This window comes from Spodoptera frugiperda, chromosome 4, assembly GCF_023101765.2.
Source record: "Spodoptera frugiperda isolate SF20-4 chromosome 4, AGI-APGP_CSIRO_Sfru_2.0, whole genome shotgun sequence".
In the NCBI taxonomy this organism is placed as follows: Eukaryota; Metazoa; Arthropoda; class Insecta; order Lepidoptera; family Noctuidae; genus Spodoptera; species Spodoptera frugiperda.
This window is the reverse complement of record NC_064215.1, coordinates 9,892,936-9,913,467: the sequence shown is the minus strand read 5'-3', so window position 1 is coordinate 9,913,467 and position 20,532 is coordinate 9,892,936. Positions and strand designations below refer to the sequence as shown.

At 39.4% G+C, this 20,532-nt stretch overlaps 1 protein-coding gene across 2 annotated transcripts; it reads right to left on the bottom strand.

The window, feature by feature from the left end:
- Positions 1-224: 224 nt before the first annotated feature.
- Positions 225-17,145, bottom strand: LOC118272566 (prolactin-releasing peptide receptor). Of its 2 annotated transcripts, none has more exons than XM_035589147.2 (3): positions 16,962-17,145; positions 1,570-2,986; positions 225-848 (listed from the first exon to the last, which is right to left on the bottom strand). In XM_035589147.2, exon 2 carries the CDS (start codon positions 2,881-2,883, stop codon positions 1,585-1,587), a length of 1,299 nt encoding a protein of 432 aa, XP_035445040.1. In that variant the 5' UTR covers positions 2,884-2,986; positions 16,962-17,145; the 3' UTR covers positions 225-848; positions 1,570-1,584. The 2 variants fall into 2 exon arrangements, with proteins under 2 accessions (XP_035445040.1, XP_035445039.1); XM_035589146.2 differs by having other exon boundaries at positions 226-848; positions 16,966-17,145.
- Positions 17,146-20,532: the final 3,387 nt, after the last annotated feature.

Sequence of the window (20,532 nt, the reverse complement as noted above, 5' to 3'; positions counted from 1 at the left end):
GACAACAAGAGCCTAACCTTTGTTTGTTTAGGGTTCGGGTTATAAATGAGGTTAATGGTGCTGTTGATATAAGTTTAGGCTGTTTTCATTGTTGCAGATTTGCTCTTAAGACGTTCATAATACATTTATTGGTTTAGTGTGGAGCAAAAAGCTGATTTAAATCCGCCTTGTATAATCAATATGAAAACTAACTAAAAATCACAGTTTACTCACGTAAATTAATGGAGAAAAGCTCTACTACTTTCGAGTCACAGAGGGACTCTTCATCATGAGCAGCGAACACGAATGCGGCGACGTCGCGCGGCTTACTGATTTATGTAATCTACGTGAGTAAACTGTGATTTTTATTCAATTTAGTATGTCTCACGATAGTTATTATAAAAATATGAAGACTGTTCGAAAAGAGGCGTTTTAGATAGTTAAGCAACTATCCAATTGCAGAGTAATAGAATAAACAAATTTACGCTCTTGTTGTTTAGTAGATCACAATTAATTATTACACTAGCAGATTCTAGGGACACCACTATGGCAGTATAAAAGGCATTGGGGATATTACAATAATACGAAAATCTTGTCCATACAAATTTTCGTACTTCTGTAAAAGTATTCAAGGTCAACCCTTGTTGATCACGAATAGGGTAATTCATAATTGATTTTAAATTAAAAATATATTTTTTTTATTATCTAAAGGTTATTTAAATTGATAAGCGTATTCCAGTAGTCGTTTGTGCAATAGTAAAGATATCATCAGTAAAAAATAAAGTCACTCCAAAAATATCGGGTACTCTTATATCTATCTACAGTTCATATATGTTTTTTCAAAGTTGGGAACGCTTCCATCGTCGCACCTGTGGAAGAGAGAAGAAATATTCAAATTATTATTTAAACCTTCAAGAAAAGAAAAACCTCAGTAAAAGGCCGGCAACGTTCCTCTGTTTTTTTAAACGAGCTGACATCAGGCCGTCTTATGATAAGCGATCAGCGCCGCCTATAGACACCCGCAACACCAGTAGAGTTACAGGTGCGTTGCCGGCCTATTAAGAAGAAATACGCTCTTTTCTAGATGTGTTGTGGATATCCTTGGGCAGCGAATAGCGGTTACCATTATCTCATGTTGTTATCAGACAGATTATATCATCGTTTATCTCCTATTCTAGATAAAATTTATTTTCATAATAAAGGTAAAAGGGGTTTTTCAAATACGTAAAAAAACCCCGTGCATAATTATAGACTCCTTGCCATTTACTGTAACTTTCGAAAATTAAAAGTAAACCTTTTGTCCTACAAAATAAAAATCCAAATCACGTAATAGGTAATGCAATAAAAGACATAACGCTTCTTCTGACGCAATCGAGTAAAAATACTTATGCCGCTTACACAGTAAGGAAAAAAGGGAAAATAAGGTCGACCATGATTTGCATAACGTCAAAACATTTTGACGTATAACCTCGTTATTATTTACCTACTTCAAACGTAAACAGATGGAGACTCTTTACGGTAGAAGTAAGGAAAATGCAAAAACATTATCAGGGACATCAGCTAGGAAAAAAGTACTTTGATGAAGCTTACCCGTGACATCAACTGTTAGAATTGACTTTGCGTCGGCGTCCCGTCAAATGACTCCTCATTGATAAGGCGCAGCTTCACCGACTCCCTCCGAAGGTTATAGCTAGTGGAAATATGACAATGTTTCACATCTACATTCAATAAATCTTCATTCAATTCCACTCCACTTTTTTCCACGTCCGCGGCCGCACTAGGCTTCCTTTTGTGTCTAAAGGAAGTCGCCCGCTGGGAACTAGAGCCCAAGTAACTATCAGTCGTCGTATTTCCATTAAAAGTTTTCTCAGACGGACCAACTCCCAACTGGTCCAAGGGAATGTTCCCTCTCAAGTTTGCAGATGAATCAATGCAAGGTATCAGTTGCTTGAACTCCTTTCGGAAATTCTCATTCATCCACGCGTAAATGAAAGGATTGTAGCAAGTCGAAGACATTGCAATAACGTGCCCAATAAAGAATATCAAGTAATAATACTTCAAATGTATAGCGTACATGTAATAGTCATTGCACAGGTTGATCACGTTCAGAGGTAGCCACGACAATCCGAATATAGTGACCATCGCTATCAACATCTGGTTCGTCCGTCGCTTCCTATTTTTATCAAGTTCCTCTTTGCGAGAATTTTTGCTGGCGGCCTTCGCTTTGGCTCTGTCATTCAATTTAAAACTGACGCACGTGTAACAGAAAGCAATCACAATAAAAGGCAATACGAACTGTAACACAGACGTTACTGAGCCGAACAATCGCCGCAAGTGTTCCGAGGGCCACGTCTCTTCACAAAATCTGCCTATTTCTAGATCGTAGTACGTCATGAAGATAGCGTACGGCATTGTGACGCTGACAGAGAAGGTCCAAATCATGACGATGACGATCAAACAAGTCTCAATCTTCATCCGCGGTCTGAACGGGTAAATAATTACAAAGAATCTATCGATAGCTATAGACATAAGCGTCAACGTGGATATGTATACGCTGCATCCCTGTGCGAAAGGCATAATGTGGCAAAGGAGGGAACCCCAGCTCCAGGCACCGCGGAAAGTGTATAGCGGTGTGAAGGGGACGGCGAAGATGCAGAGCAGAATGTCGGAGAGTGCCAAGTTACTGATGAAGAGGTTGGTGACGGTCTGCATGGCTTTGTTCCTGGCGACGACGAAGCAAACGAGGATGTTCCCGAGTAGTCCAAGGACGAAGATCACGGTGTAGATCACACAGAACGTTGACTGGATCCATTTGTTATCGATAATGTTTAACAAGTGGGAGTCGTTCTGTGACTTTTCAGTTGTTGTAGTAAGGTCTGTATAATTTATAGTGATATCGTTCATCGTACCGTTCTTCCTTTGGTTGTAAATTGCGAATGCCAATTTATTTTGGCTTTAAAACGTCTCAGTTTATAGCATCGACGCTCCAAATTTTATTTGTTGGAACCTGTAACAAAATAAAATCTTCGTTTACATCTTTGTCTCAATAAGTACTGGTAAGACTAACAATTAAAGATTTACGATAATCGACTGGAAATTGTTTGTTGATTTGTTTTTAACGGCGTCTTGTAAATTCTAAGGCTTTGCAGTAAAATAACTTTGAGCCAGTCAATTTAATCAATGATTAACAGTTTAGTTGAGCCAGTGTTAGATTAGTAATGATTCTTTCTGCAGACCTATTTTAACTGCGGATTACCTAACGCGTTACCGGGGCTCGGGTTCGAAAAGCAGGCGTAGGGACGGGGTTATTTTTAGTCAGTAAGAGGCTGACTCTGCCTCTTGCCTTGCCCACAAAAATATATATATAAAAAAGCTCAAGGAAGCTGTGAAAATGTAATATTAAAATTTAAAAGACAAATAGATATCCTAGAAAACCCTTAGTAAGATTCGTGGTAAATGTTTACATGAACTGAGTGAATGAAAACCATATATTGTATTTTCAAAATAAAAAAAAACAACTGAAAGTAAACTCACGTACCCTACGCCTACGCCTATTAATGAATAATACTTGGAAAATCAAAGAAAAATATATAAACACCGGTTTCCTAAAATTTTATTTGAATACGTTTGGAAGTTTCGAAGAAATCCTATAACATTGTTACAATGGTAGCGACTCACTTCGCAATATTTCATTGTTACAATTTTCAAGGACCAAGTACCAGTAGCTTTATGAGTAACCTATACTAACACTGAGCATTTCTCGAAACTTCTTTCATACATCCATCGTAGGAATACCTTCAACTTTCCCTTAAAGTTTTACATAGATACAGATAATATTTTGTTTCCAAATTCCTCGTAAAATTTTGACTACACGGTTAGTGCGGTGTCTGGGCAACGTGTAACGAGTTCGATACCCACACGAAGCAAATCTGTGTAATCCACAAATTGTTTTGTCGAGTCTGGGTGTCATTTACATGTGTAATTAGCACCCGCGCGTAAAACTCCAAAATACCTACTGGTCTTCCGATAACACGGGCGCGGGCGCCTTAATGCTAACCACCGACCATGCGAAAGCACGCGTGAGTGAAATTTTGATGTTTTGATATTATGGTGATATAAATCAAACTATGAGTATACAAAAAAGTTTCTTTGGGAAAGTTGATTATAATCATGAGTACAACCACGTGTTTAAATATCGGTCACTATTTACCAGTCACCCTATATTATAGAATTAGTGCATTCCATTTCACCACAAACACAGATCGACCAATCTGCACAACAGATTCCCAATTCCCGTAACATAAAACCTACTATACCTGATATATGACATGAAGCATTACACATTATGTACCCGGAACTATACAGGCCTAAATGGAAGCAATTCCAGGGACAATGCAGCGGTCAGCCTGTCTATATACATGATAGAATGTCGCAATTCAGCTCTATATCTAATGTTCCAAATTGGTTTTCGAAATGGTACAATTGAGAGGTCACATCAGTAAAATAGCACAGACTATGACCAGTGTAGATTAGAGGTTTTTTAAGACCGATATCTAGACATACTTATGATTCTGTGAAGATAAAGGCATTCATTTTAAAGTATAGTAACAACACAACTCCTTTACACAAGCTTTAGTAGATAATTCTACGGTAATACTGTACAGCAATTTTAGGACAGCAAACACCGAACCCAATTCCAAACTCCGAGCTATTATTGGACACGACTATACCCGGCTTAAAACTATTCCTGCTCGACCAACAATGCCAAATTATTCACAAAAAAAGGAAGACTAGATGGACACTGGACCAGTATATCATGGTCCTACTTTGTTCGATCTTTCCTCACATTCAAGGATCATTTTATGCTAGTTAAGTACACCAGTTTATAATGATCTTCCTTTGTTCGATCTTTTCGCACATTCAAGGATCATTTTATACTAGTTATGTTATAGTTTGTAGGTAGAAGATAATCCATGTAGTTTACGAGTCCACCTAATTGCTAATCCGACCGCAAATTGGCTACAAGCCAAGAACCTCAGGCTCTCAAAGTGATAGGGCTTACTTAGTACCTAATAAATATATGGAACAGTTTTTGTTTTAGTCTTTATCGTTAGTCTTTCATGATAATTACTTACTGGTAAGCGATTGGATTTTTGTATCGAAAGCAATAGATGTGAAGATCCTTATCCTTTTAGATCATACGAATTACATACAAAGTCAAAGTCAAATTATTTACTTAATAATATAGACCGGGAAGAAACTTTTGAACGTCAAAGCAAATAATATGTTGTTTTATATTCTTTGAAGATTACAATCTTTTATCTTCAATCTTATAATTTTTATTATTATTTGAACAATGTGATCACAAATAACAGTTTTAAATCGATTTATTATTTATTGATGTATGGACCGTCGGGACCCGTTCGGGTAAAAACCTCCGCCAAGGTATGTCACAACTCAACACAACACTACCTCTCATTAAAGCCGTGGCAGATAATTTCAGAATACCTAGTATAGTATTTATATAGTATTTAATACTATCACACAACTGAACACAGCATTCCCAAATCCGTCCATTTCACCGTAAATATTAAAAAACTACACATTTTTTCGTCTTCCATTCCATACAATTCTCATGGTCCCATGTCAAATATACATTATATACGACAATGCATCCTCTACATGTCAAATTATATACATACAAAAAAAACCATCAGACCCCTGTCTATCTGTGCGAAATGTGCGAATCATGACATTCTTGGATGTAAGAATTTCTTTTGAAAAATCTTATTTTGTCGTTGACACTTACCTTCATATATTGTACATAGTGGATTGACTAGTAGTTTATAGGTATTTGCATTAGTGTATGAATGGAGTAAGGGTTTAATAGTTTGTCTGATCAATTGAACAAGTATAACTGTACCACACCAAACTACATTACGCCAATATAAACTGACCGATGAATGTACGGAAAGATCATACAAAGCGAGATCATTATAAACTGGTGTTGTATAGCCGGATATGTACTCGTATATACTATTACTACTACTACTCTTTAACGGTCACCTGTGAAAATCACATCATTAAGATCATGACATCTTTAAAATAACATAGCGTTATGTTTTGAAATCTCTCTCTTTGAGGCGCGCGCAGAACGCGACGCACGATACATGGGGCTAGTTCTGCCCTTGCTTATCATCTCTAGACCCGCACGAAATATGGAATAACACACGTGTTTTGTGAGCTTGATAGCCAAATGTCCTATTGCCATCTACCGGGCACTATTTCAAGCTCCGTGCTATTACTGAAAAACGGAATATAAAACTATCTACAGGGAGTCTAATCCTTAAATATGTCAGTTTTAACACAACAAACAAATCAATGAACTCCTAAAAAACTTTCAAACGAGCATTTCTTGTTTTACATCTACGAGTATCTAGAGGCAAACAGTTTTATCGTTTCTAGATAACGACCTATGAACCTATCAAACGGTCTAACGGGTTCCAAACTCAACTTTATTAGCACATAAATTCAAAATGGCGATGTGGAATACGTAAATATTTAAGAATGCAGTACAACGGCCTTGTATAGCTGGTGCCTTATAATATAATGGTTTACGTCTTAAGTGAAGTTGCTGATGCACTTTATATGGATCTCTGGATCGATCGATACACTTTTGGGGTTATGGTAAAGCTGTAGAATTTTTATGCGATCTTAAGGGTTCTTTTGGAGCAGAGATGTGCTACGAAAATGTAATAGCTGTGAAACTATGTGACCGTTTCCACTGATACTAAGCTATGTAGCTGTGCGTGGAAGATACGCAGCTCAAGTATGTGATGTATCGATAGTAGGGAGGCCATCCATAGCACACATCCATAGCACGTATCTTTATATATAAAAACGTAATTTAACTGAGTCAGTTTCCACCAGTGCTATGCTATGTGTACCAATAAATATGATTGGTGGAAGCCAAACGCATCCACTGCAACGTAACATAGCACATCTCTGGTGGAAAAGCACCCTAATATAATGACCCGGGGATGCCTACCGCGCGTAACAATTCTTTGTGTGGTCCCCTCTTCACTGGTCCGAGTCTAGATAATATGTTATGTAATAGCAATCACGATACAGAAGAAAACTAAAGAGTATGGTATACGTAAATTATTGTAGGTACGGCATTATCACTCCCCTTCCCAATCTTCCCAATCCCCGATTCCCCAACAACCCTTAAATTCCTAACCACCCAAAAGGCCGGCAACGCACTTGTAACGCCTGTGGTGTTTCAAGTGTCCATAGGCGGCGGCGATTGATTACCATCAGGTGATACGTCTGCTCGTTTACCGGCTTAATAAAAATTATCGCTTTTCTTCTAAAACGCAACACACAACACAACATAACTAAAATACGTATGCTTCCACATAAAATATCCATCCGCACAAAAGTAGACTTGGCAATCAGTTCGTTTCTTCAGAATACCAGACCTTGTTTAGTAAAATTATATTCACAAAGACATTTCAAAGGCTTCAAAGGGTTCCATATTATTCCATTGTCATTCGCAAATTACAGCAAAAGAACCGAATTATGCTGAATAACAGCGAAATTTGCCAAAAAACGAAGATTTCGGTCACGCGAAGTGTCAGGGCTCTGTATCCCGACTATAGGGTAGATAACTAATTTTTATTTTAATGTCCGTCTTGAAGATTATTTTAAAATATTACATACGTATTTCTTATTTTCTTACGGAAACAAATACTTTCGAAGATATATCGATTTAAAACATGGCGTAAAGTCACTTCTGGGTACTTTTTTTCTACGTAGAAATGACGTATGTATTTGCTCTCGCTCCTAATTTTTGATTGATTTTATCTAAATATTATTATCTTATATGACTGACGGACTAAACAAATTTTTAATTTGCATACCCCGTCATCATCCCTATTACCGTGACAAATATTTTGCAAAAATATGCTCGCTTTTTTTTTCAAAAGAAAAGAAAGCTGGTCCTTTTATTTGGCTTCTGTAATAAGATGGTTATTTTATGCGATGCAATAAGAGTTTGTGGTATTGGAAATCGCATTCTGGAACCGTCCCTATATGGAAACCGTACGAAGAGGCTACAAACGACGCCATAAGGATTTTCTTACAAAAATACATATAGGGAAAAATAAATAAAAGTAAAACAAACTCAATATATTCTCATCTTGCTTCACACTTATTATATTTGTGGTTACCTATAATTGTAATTACAGATAAGCCTAAGGTGTATGTTACTGTTATTTTCATTGTGCAATATGAACATAACATTTATGGTAGTGACTAGTGATAAAAACTAATTTTGTGAGTGAGTTTATGTGTATATTTGTTACTCAATCACGTAAAAACGGCTCGGTACGAAACGATCGGGATGAAATTTGGAACAATTAATAAAACCTTTTTTCCTGTGTCATTGGGTGCAAGTGTAGCCATTCACATATATTTACACGCACACTAACAATTTATATAATATTTATATTTACAACATTTTCAAATACACAAAAATTATTTACACAAATCATATATATCCACAACATCATTTATAATATATAAAATTACAATAAAACAATAATCATAATATGTACAAAATTATCTATCTATATAAACTACTAACACAACGACATTTCAACATCGTACATTGAAAACAGACCGCGCGGATACCTGTCGGACTGGTTTTTAGTTACACGCCGCGGCGTATGCGCATGCAGCGCCGTTGACTACGTCACGCCAGTCGACTACGTCACGCCAGTCGATTCTCGTCTACGGTCGCGGAGCCTGTGTCGCTTGCTCACTGCTAACTATTATTCGACCACCGCCGTGCTTACTTGCTATATTCTTATTCTCACTGTACTTTCTTTCTACTCCTTCTATCTTCTGTGGACTATCTATTAGTGTGTGAACATCTTGCTTACTGTGTGCTTGTGCTTTCGCAAATATACGTGCTGAACACTTGGACTCTGAACTTTATTTACAATCACCCTCAGCACGGAGACAGCGACCTACCACAGGTATTTCGCACACCATCACCCACAACTGGTGACCCCGACAAGGACATTAAACATACATCAAGGTACTGTGCATAATGAGTGATAGCAGTGATTCCGGTAAAACCGTCAACTCACGCAGCGACGTGAACGTGACACGTCGGACAAAGCCGGTGCGCGTTTCCACTGACCACGGTGCCAGCGCGACACGGACGGTGAAAATTAAGGTTCCTCCTTTTTCACCTGAGGATCCAGAACTGTGGTTCGCATTGTTGGAAGGCCAGTTCTTCAGCCAGAACATCACCGATGACGTCATCAAATTTAACAACGTCACCAACAACTTAGACGTGCAGTACGCGAAGGCTGTGAAGGACATCATTATCAATCCTCCAGCGAAGGGCAGGTACGACCGCATAAAGAGTGAGCTCATAAAGCGCCTCTCCGCGTCACACGAGAAGAAGGTCAGGCAGCTTCTCACTCACGAGGAACTTGGTGACAGGAAGCCGTCGCAGTTCTTGCGACACCTCCAAGACTTGGCTGGACCCTCCGTGCCTGATGACTTCCTCCGGTCAATATGGTGCAACCGCCTTCCGCACAATATTCAGACGGTACTGGCATCGCAGCCGTCTCACTCCTTAGACCAGCTGGCAGACCTGGCTGACCGCATCCAGGAGCTCGCATCGCCCTGCAACGTCGCTTCTGCATCTTCTACCAGAGCACACGCAGGTCAGTCAGACGAGATCGCAGAACTGAAGAAGATGGTGCAGCACTTGACCCTGAAACTTGAGGAGCACACTCGCACCGCCTCCTGCTACTCGACTGAGCGCTCCAGACCACGCGATCGCCGTCGCTCATCATCGCGACAACGCAGCCGATCCAGGTCCAGTTCCAGCTACCGGAAGTACCCAATATGCTGGTACCATAATAAATTTGGCACTCGGGCCCACGCGTGCTCGAAGCCCTGCGACTTCCACAAGGCGGGAAATGCGACGGGCAGTCGCTAGTGGCGACAAATGACTGTCCGCAATATAAGGGTCGCCTCTTCATCACCGACCGCAACACGAATACCCAGTTCCTGGTGGACACTGGCAGTGACCTTTGCGTCTACCCTCGTTCTGCGCTTCGGGATCGTCGAGCCAAGACCAACTTTGCACTTACTGCGGCTAACGGGTCCACAATCGACACATACGGCTTCATTGAGCTTAATTTAAACTTAGGTTTAAGGCGCAATTTTGTTTGGCGCTTTATAGTGGCTGATGTTACAAAGCCAATAATAGGCGTAGACTTCCTCAGCTACTACAATTTAGCCGTCGATTGTAGGAATCAACGCTTGTTAGATAGCACTACAACGTTGTCTACTGTTGCTTGTTTAGCCAAAACGAATGTATTTTCAGTTAAGGTAGCGACAGGCGACACACGTTTCCACGCCATCTTAAGTAAGTACCCGGAAATTACACGTCCCGCAGGTACACCGGTGTTTCCAAAGCACAACACGGTACATCACATTAGGACTACACCTGGACCTCCTATCTCTTGTACCCCTCGAAGACTGGCACCGGACAAACTTAAAATCGCAAGACAGGAGTTTGAGCTTATGCTCAGCAACGGCACAGCGCGTCCTTCTGAGAGCCCCTGGTCTTCTCCCTTACACCTCGCGCCTAAGAAGGATAACAGCTGGCGACCTTGTGGCGATTATCGGATGCTTAATGCACGGACTATCCCAGACCGTTATCCTATTAGGCACATCCAGGACTTCTCCCACTCCATATCAGGTTGTACTATTTTCTCCACCATCGATTTAACGAAGGCCTACAACCTGATACCAGTTTTCGACGCTGACATTCCAAAGACTGCCATCACTACTCCCTTTGGCCTGTTCGAATTCCCTTTCATGACCTTCGGTTTAAGGAATGCCGGTCAAACATTCCAAAGGTTTGTTGACGAGATGACGAGAGGACTCGACTTCTGCTTCTGTTACCTTGACGATTTTCTAGTCTTTTCCAAGGACGAAGCAGAACACGAAGCTCACCTTCACCAACTCTTTAATCGCATGAAGGAATACAGCGTCCTCGTCAATACTTCTAAGTGCGTCTTCGGTGCCTCAGAGGTAACATTTTTAGGTTACCGAATCTCGGCATCCGGCACCAAGCCTTTGGAATCTAAAGTCCAGGCCATTGCAGAATTCCCAGTTCCCAAAACAGTTAGGCAACTTAGGCGATTTTTAGGGATGCTCAACTTTTACAGGCGATTTGTACCTAACTTTGCGTCAATTCAAGCCCCTTTAAACGCCTTACTTACAGGCAACGTCAAAGCCTCGCAACCAGTTGACATTTCAGGTGACACCTTGCAGGCTTTCAACGAATGCAAGAATAGTCTTGCCAACGCTGCATTGCTGGCACACCCAGATTGTCAGGCCGACCTCGCTCTAGTAACAGACGCGTCCGACCTGGCAATGGGTGCAGTTTTGCAACAATATAAAAATAACGCGTGGGAACCTCTCGCATTTTTCTCTCGGAGGTTGAGTCCCACTCAGCGGAAGTACTCGCCATACGACCGCGAACTCCTAGCCATATACGAAAGCATCAAATACTTTCGTCATATGTTAGAGGCTAGACATTTTGTGGTGTTTACTGATCACAAACCGCTCAGTTTCGCTTTCAGTGAACGGAAAGCCAACTGTTCGCCTCGACAGTATCGCCACCTCGACTTCATCTCGCAGTTCACGACCGACATACGACATATTTCAGGCAAAAATAACGTCGTTGCCGATCCACTGTCGCGCATCGAGGAACTGCAGATGCCAGTCGACTTAGACGTGCTGGCTACTTCCCAAGCTTCCGACACAGAGTTGGCTCAACTTCTGGGAGGAAATTCTTCACTCCGCCTGAAAAAGTTGAGAGTCCCTAACTCTCGCACAGAGCTTTATTGTGACGTCAGCACTCCTACACCTAGACCTTTTGTCACTAAAGACTTGAGACGACAAATCTTCGACAGTCTTCACAGCCTTAGCCACCCAGGTGCCAACACAACAGCCAAGCTGGTTGCCGAGCGATTTGTTTGGCCTGGAGTGCGCAAAGACTGTCGAGAGTGGTCTCGTCATTGTTTGGCATGTCAACGCGCTAAGGTACATCGCCACGTGTCTGCTCCACTGGGCACCTTCGATATACCTCGCGCTCGTTTTGCTTTCATCCACATAGACATTATTGGCCCCTTACCTATTTCTCAGGGCTATCGCTACTGTCTCACTGCGGTGGATCGTTTCACTCGCTGGCCAGAAGTCACACCCATGGCGGATATGACTGCTGAAACAGTTGGGAAGGCATTAATATCGTGGATATCCAGATTTGGATGTCCTACTGATATTGTCACCGATCGCGGCCGACAGTTTGAATCGTCACTTTTCCAGTACCTTGGAAAAATGATCGGATTCAAACATCGCAGAACAACCGCGTATCACCCAGCCTGCAACGGGCTAGTGGAACGATTCCACCGACAGCTGAAAGCAGCCATAATGTGCCATGCAGACTGCAATTGGGTAGACATGTTACCTTTAGTATTGTTAGGCATACGAAGTGCATTCAAAGATGACCTTCAGTCATCTTCTGCAGAATTGGTGTACGGCGAGCCACTACGACTACCTGGAGACTTTTTCCAGGCTAGTGCGCCTGAGTACACTGATATATCAGATTTCACCTCTCGCCTACACCGTTTTGCAGCTAAACTCCAACCGACCCCAGCTGCACGTCACAATAAAGACAAAATATTTGTCTACAAAGATCTGGCTTCATCTAGTCATGTATTTTTAAGGGACGACGCATTACGTGGTGCTTTACAACCACCCTACACCGGCCCCTACAAGGTTCTCGACCGAAGAGACAAGACCTTCAAAATACAGGTCAAAGGGAAGAGTGTGACAGTATCCATAGACCGCCTAAAACCGGCCTACATACTGGTCAACCCGTCTCCCGATCCAACCTCAACCCCTATACCTAACCCTAACCCCTATCCTAATTCCAGACCTCATCCTGTTCCTATGGGGCAAAGTGTCCCATCCCAGGAGGATGTCAGAAGAACGCGTTCTGGCCGTAAAGTACGGTTTCCTGATTTTTATCGCCCGTAGTGACGGTCTCCGGGGGGGAGTGATGTAGCCATTCACATATATTTACACGCACACTAACAATTTATATAATATTTATATTTACAACATTTTCAAATACACAAAAATTATTTACACAAATCATATATATCCACAACATCATTTATAATATATAAAATTACAATAAAACAATAATCATAATATGTACAAAATTATCTATCTATATAAACTACTAACACAACGACATTTCAACATCGTACATTGAAAACAGACCGCGCGGATACCTGTCGGACTGGTTTTTAGTTACACGCCGCGGCGTATGCGCATGCAGCGCCGTTGACTACGTCACGCCATTCGACTACGTCACGCCAGTCGATTCTCGTCTACGGTCGCGGAGCCTGTGTCGCTTGCTCACTGCTAACTATTATTCGACCACCGCCGTGCTTACTTGCTATCTATTCTTATTCTTACTGTACTTTCTTTCTACTCCTTCTATCTTCTGTGGACTATCTATTAGTGTGTGAACTCAATCTTACTGTGTGCTTGTGCTTTCGCAAATATACGTGCTGAATACTTGGACTCCGAACTTTATTTACGATCACCCTCAGCACGGAGACAACGACCTACCACAGGTATTTCGCACACCATCACCGAATTATAGGCATGTACTTTCTAAGATTATTTAGACACCATTGACAAACGGTGAAGGAAAAACATTGTGAGAATACTTGGACTTATAATTACTAGTTATAAATCGCCCACCGGCATTGAGCAAGTGTGGCGATTAATGCTCATACCGACGTGTGAGAAGAGGCCTTTGGTCAGCTATAGCTATAGAGTTATAGGTTGTTAATTTTGATGTGAAATCTACCTTTTCAGTAGGCAATTATAAAAAACGAAGTGGCAGTAAAACGGTTTGATTTTCTCATGTAGCAAAATTTTGAGTTTGGTTTTCCATTTTCACAGATATTACAATAGCACGAAGTTTGAAATTAGGTCATCAGGATGTATAGCACCGGAGCTGCGGACTGCCTAGCGGGTTACCGGACCTCCGGCTCGACAATTAGGAATAAGAGCGTAGCGGTTTTTAGTCAGTAAGAGTCTGACACCCCTCAAAAAAAAAACTGTATGCAACAGGCCCCACCTCTATTACGTAAGGCAGAATCATATTGGGAGAAAGGGTGTGCTGCCATGTTTTTACGAGTATAATATTCAAATATTTTTGCTGTTTCCAAATAAACATACAATCAACAAAGCTATTGCCGTACAATTGGCACAATCCAATCTCCGTGTCACCAATAACAGTTACAAAATAAAAATCCAATCTAATTTTATCATATATCTACAGAATAATAAATTCTCCAATTATCCTTAATCTGTACCCTTAGTACGAGTTTGCTTTACGTTGAACGAAAATTAAACGAGAGCGCGTTTGGCCGGCTCGCATGAAGCAACCAATCAGAGTGCCAAACGCGGTACTGGACACTGAAGGTACTGAACAAATACGATTTTTACGATAAAAAGTTAGTAAGCAGTCATATCAATAAATCCGGGTATTTAATCCGATAATGTCCCAATATATCTACGACCAGTTATTAGGTAAAAGCATCCTCGTTTTAAAAAAAATAGTGTAATCGAACCGAATAATTTACACTTTATCTGTGTTTAGTAAGTCTAATTAATTCGTTGAATAACTAGAAGTAAGTAAGTATAATTAAAATAGATCGATTTTATGTAAATAGTTCAGGGAAATCTGTTAACACTATTGTTTACAATAATTTTCGAAGCCCTCAAGGAAAACTACTTAGTAATCATGTTTTCCTTTTAGTCTAACAATTGTGTAAATATAAACAAAACTATCTATACTAAAATAACTATTATAAAACTTAGTGCCGCACTCAGAGACCTTTAATGATTACTTAATAGTTTAAGTACAAAATCGTTACAAAAGAATAGTTTCTTTAGTAACTGGGTTGGGACCAATGGGACTGGGTTAAGTTTATGTAACCATTAAATGACTCTCGAGTACGGCCCTATGAGCTCTACCTACCCTGTATACTATAACTGGATGTGTCATTACATACATACATAACCTCACGCCTGTCTCCCATGTGGTAAGGCAGAGATAATCCGGAGCTGCGGACTACCTAGCGGGTTTACCAGGGCTCCGGCTCGAAAAGCAGGAGTAGGAACGGGGTGGTTTTTAGTCAGTAAGAGTCTGACACTCCCTCTCGCTTTGCCCAAGGTGGGAGAAGTCATTGGATGATTTTCCCTCCTCAAAAAAGGCAGAGACAATGGAACGCAATTCGTAGCAATGTGCGTTCCTTTGCCTGGCACTCCTACCCTCATACATACTTCTTAAGCTTCATCAACAGTCATCAGTCTTTTCATGCATGCTCGTCGGTTAAGGGTACTTACATAATTTAAAGAACTATGCTTTCGTCACATGGTGTCATTTCATGTTGCATGTCATATAACAATTTATATAAACTCGTGATGTAAACAAATTATACCCAACTCATTATATAGCGTTCCTAGATTTATATCTGACTATGACTCGTAGGTCACATATGTCATGTATTACTGATCTAGTGCCATTTGCGATAATAGTTTAAAATGTTTATATTATAACTTTGACAGGCTAAATTTTCCATATAAGAGTTTAGATGAGTCCGCTTCCACCAGTGCTAAGCTATGTGTACCAATGAATATGATTGGTAAAAGCCAAACGCATCCACAGCAACGTAGCATAGCACATCTTTGGTGGAAAGCACCCTTTTTTTCAGGGGGAAAATCATCCAATGACTTCTCTCGCCAGGGCAAGACGATAGGGAGTGTCAGACTCTTACTGACCAAAAATCACCCCGTTCCTACTCCTGCTTGTCGAGCCGGAGCCCTGATAAACCGCTAGCTAGTCCGAAGCTCTGGATTAGGTATCAGCCCTACTGGGTGGAAAGCACCGGTACGATACAGGAACAACGTAAATCCATATTAGTTGTATTTACTGAATGAGAACTGTCTAAAAAATTTTGGTATAAATCTCCAACCTAAATATACCACGGCAAAATTTAAAAAAAAGATGCTACTTAATTCAAAATTTCATTACGTCATAAGTAGGGAAAATACACGCTATTAGGTACCTCCATCATCGCTACGTTTTAAATGTCAAGACACTTAATAAATTAATGTATATTAAGTACACGGCGTACCATCTCCGTACATGTTTGTATGACCTTGTCAAAGCTTTACGTAAACACCCTCCGAAATGTTGGCTCACAATGGACGGCGTTGGCCCATTGTTGGCCATTCTTGGCCCTTGTTGGCCCCAATCCAATCTCCAATGTATACTACAGATCTATATCGCAAGTTTGGTACACGTGGCATAGTGTGACAATAACAAACAATTTTGTTTTTACTTTTTCGTTCTAATGAGGTTTCATTCATAGAACAATATCGTTCGCTAATTGTTTTTTTTTTTTGCTCGTCGATAATAATAAATCGATTGCTATAAAAAAGGCGTGTGTAATGTTTATTTACGTTTATTTCAAGCGGTTATTTCAATAAAATAATGCCAAGTTATAATAGTGTTTAAACAAAGAAATGTCATTCCAATGACCTTGTTTCTATTTTCATAGACAAACCACCACTGCCCGCTTCGTTAAACGTTTGAGGACACGTGCAAGAGATACTGTATCAAGGGTTTACAAATGAGCTAAGCTACAAACACACATAAGGATCTAACATAATCAACACATCAGAAAAAGCTTTCTGTCTAGATGAAATTATTATAATGAAATCAATTACGGATTGTCAGTAACCAAAAATTTTTAGGTTATTCCATGCTACGGGGAGGTCAAACTAATTCTTACTTACGAAAATCGATGCGGACGCCAACACAAGCACAAAAAAGCCATATATCAACGAAAAAAAGAAAAGAACAACGTTTGAATTTATAATTTTAAAAAAGGAACACTCGAAATGCATTTGTTTTTGGCAGGATTGAGAGGTACACTCGACATGATGACATGCGCGGGTTTGGTTCGCACCTGCGCAATGGCGCTCGGCTCTTCACTACAGACAGGGCAATTTATTTCTGTGAAATTTCCGTTTCACCCTGTATCGGAAATTTTTAGGGCTTGTCGTGTCTGCCGCGTCATAGCGAATTCCTGACAGGTAATGATGACTATCGCGTTTTTGGTATTGACATGATTTGATTAATAGACGTTCTGTTAACACCGGGGTGTGCCGAGGGGAAAGGTAAAATAGATAAAGTTTAATATTTTCTCAGAATTTTGTGCGAACTTTATTACGGTATTTTGTGGGTCTGCTAGTTAGTGGCGGTGATTCGTGAAATTTTGTTTGCTTGTTAGGATATGTGTATCAATTTCAGTTATAAGTATAGTGTAAAAAATTAGTCGTAAATCTGTTTTAAGAAGGGCTCTGATTTCTGCCTTCATAAATAAAAAATAAAAGGGTTCATTGTTTCTATATTGTTGATATTTTTACTGTACAAACATTGACTTATAAAATGATTCTACAAATGAATGCTGAAATGCATCCACTACTGAACAAATGCGATATTCAATGTTTTTTTGTCTTTAAGATTGAAAATGGCGCATTTAGCGACTCCTTACAACATTTCTTTAAAACCTTTATTACTACAAAATACACAAAAGCTTTAGTTTTAATTAAAAAACTAAATCCCAAAAGCCTTTCAGCAGAAAACCTCAGAAACAACAAACCAACAATACTGGCTTAAGGAATCGTTAATTAAATTCGCTTCAGAACTATTTCTTATAAAGTTTTCGCTATCGAAGTTCGAGACGCGATCCGATACGGCACTATGAATTCGACGAGCCACTACGGCAGGGATCGCGAACTATTGGCACGTGTGTCATTAATGGCCCGTGATACAGAAGGTACATTATAGTACGAGTTTGTTATACTTTTAAGGTGATCGAAACGAGAACGTGCTCTGATTGGTTGGTATATTTATGTCGGCCAATCGCGACAGAACGCGCTCTCGTTTCGTTTTCGTTCAACGTAAAATAAACTCGTACTAAGGGTACAGATGATTTTGGCAACGTAATCAATCACAAAGTCCTATGCCCACGAGCTGTTATTTTCAGAGATGAATAATAACATGTAAAGACTCAGTAACATGGATGATACCAGTTCAGAATGCATTTTGTTGAATAATCTATTTATAATTACAAAAAATCGAATGCTGGTTTTCATTACCTTTTCTAAACCCCTAAACCGAAATAGGTGACATTTAACAATATTTTGGTTTTCACTAACCTACAAATGACACCTAAAAGTTAAGGAACGGAAACTAAGCTCTTAAGCTTAGTTTAAGAATCCTTACGTTAAGCAACTCAAAGTTAAGAAATTGTTTAGGGATAGTTGGTAAAAACAGCAATAAATTATTAAATAGCTCGTTTCGCAAAATAGCACATTGATAATGATGCGTAAAGGTTCACCTTCCCTGTAGTACGGGCGTTCTATTGTGCAAGTTGTCGGTAGTTCCGCGACCAACGGATATCACGACAAACTGCCTTCCTTGAACAGATATTGCGAAATGAATTGCTGGTGTGAAGCCTTTTGTCGAGCAAATTGTATTTCTTTTGTACCTCGTTCAGGTTATATGTAAATGGGGTGGTTAGATTAGTGTTTCATTTTTGAAATCGTTTAATATTGGTAATGAAAGAGATTAAGATTATTAAAAAAAGTAAATGATAAAAAATGCTTGTAAAACTGCTCACCACTGTTTTCAGATTCAAACTAGATTAAATAGAAAATTAAATATTACGCAATAGGGTTGATGATAGGGTCCGTGGATTTAGTCCGTCCGTTAGGTAATAAATAAGAAAAAATTAGAAGAGGATGCTAACTACGTAATTTCTAAGTACAAAACGTACCTAGAAGTGACTTCACGTGATGAAACATCACGATGCAATACAAAAAATATCCATATAAATAATATCCATAAGAAAATAAAAAAATACGTCTAATGTTTTAAAATATAATCTACCAGACGATAAACGAGCAGACAGATCACCTGACAATAAGCAATCGGTGCCGCTCATAGATACCGGAAACAACAGAAGCGTTACAAAGCTTACACCATAAGATTTGGAGATTGGGGAAGCAGATAATTGGGCCTTCGGTAACCTCAATCACACGACTCACAAAATACCTAACTGTAACACTTTAATACCCTTAACAAAAGAAAACATTTACAAGAAACTACACAGACAGTATCTTACGCATGTTTACAAACAAACTTCGATATTTTTTCAATATTTTTACATAACACGAAAGGATTGAGCTCCACTCGATCAATAACAAGATACCACAGATATGTTACTAAGCCTTTCACATCAACACAGGATTCACAATACATATTCGCCATGGGAAGAAAACATATGGCATTTATTTATCGGAAGAAAAAAATATTTCTCTCTTACAATTCTTGAGAAAGTTGAATAAGTGTTGTGCTGTTTTGGTACGCTTATTGTGGGTAAGTATTTTCCGTGATTGAAAGTTTGTTAGGTACTTTATTTTCCGTGTATTTTATTTGACAAGATTGAAGAAGAAGGTAGATTCATAACAATAGGCTTAAATTCGCCATGAATACGTCAGTCATACGCACATAGACCACAAACAATGTATCTTTAAGTATATAAGCTTCTATGAGTATAAAAATGGGCCACAATAATGCATGTTCAACTATCTAATGACTTCACTGAATTACACTCTATAAATACGGCATTGCAACAGCCGTGCCGCATGTCCCTTACAACATTACAACTCTTCTGTCTTAAATTCTGTGTGAACAGCTCCTTGTACCTTACAAGGAGCTGTTCACACAGAATTTAAAACTTGATTTAGTTGCTTATTTATTTATTTTTAATTTTTTTTTTTTTTTGGTTATATTGAAACATTTATTTGTATTTTACTTCAGTGGACGAATACCACTTGTAGTTTCATTTAAATCATATGAGTGATCTCCATACTGTGTATAGTATAAATAATAGGTTGATACAAGTATATTATATCAACCAATATTTACTCATATAAACAAACACACAATTTACTAATCCCATTTAATTATACCACGAAACCGCGCTTACGAGTAAATCGATGTCAATATGACATACGCTACGGTCGTGATGTAAGTAAACATTTTGATCTTAAGGATCATAATCCCAAAGCGACACAGCAGGATATGGTCTCACGCAGCGTTTATCAATCAAATACATTGCGCGGAATTATGGGCTTTCACGACGATATATAGATGTTTAGATGGAGCTGATTTTCTGTGATAATGTAAAGTAAATGTCGTTTGCACATTATTTCATTAAATCATTTAATGTTTTATTACTTGGTAATGAAAATGGTAATATGAAGAAAGCTGAAGGTAATTAGGTTTTGTGT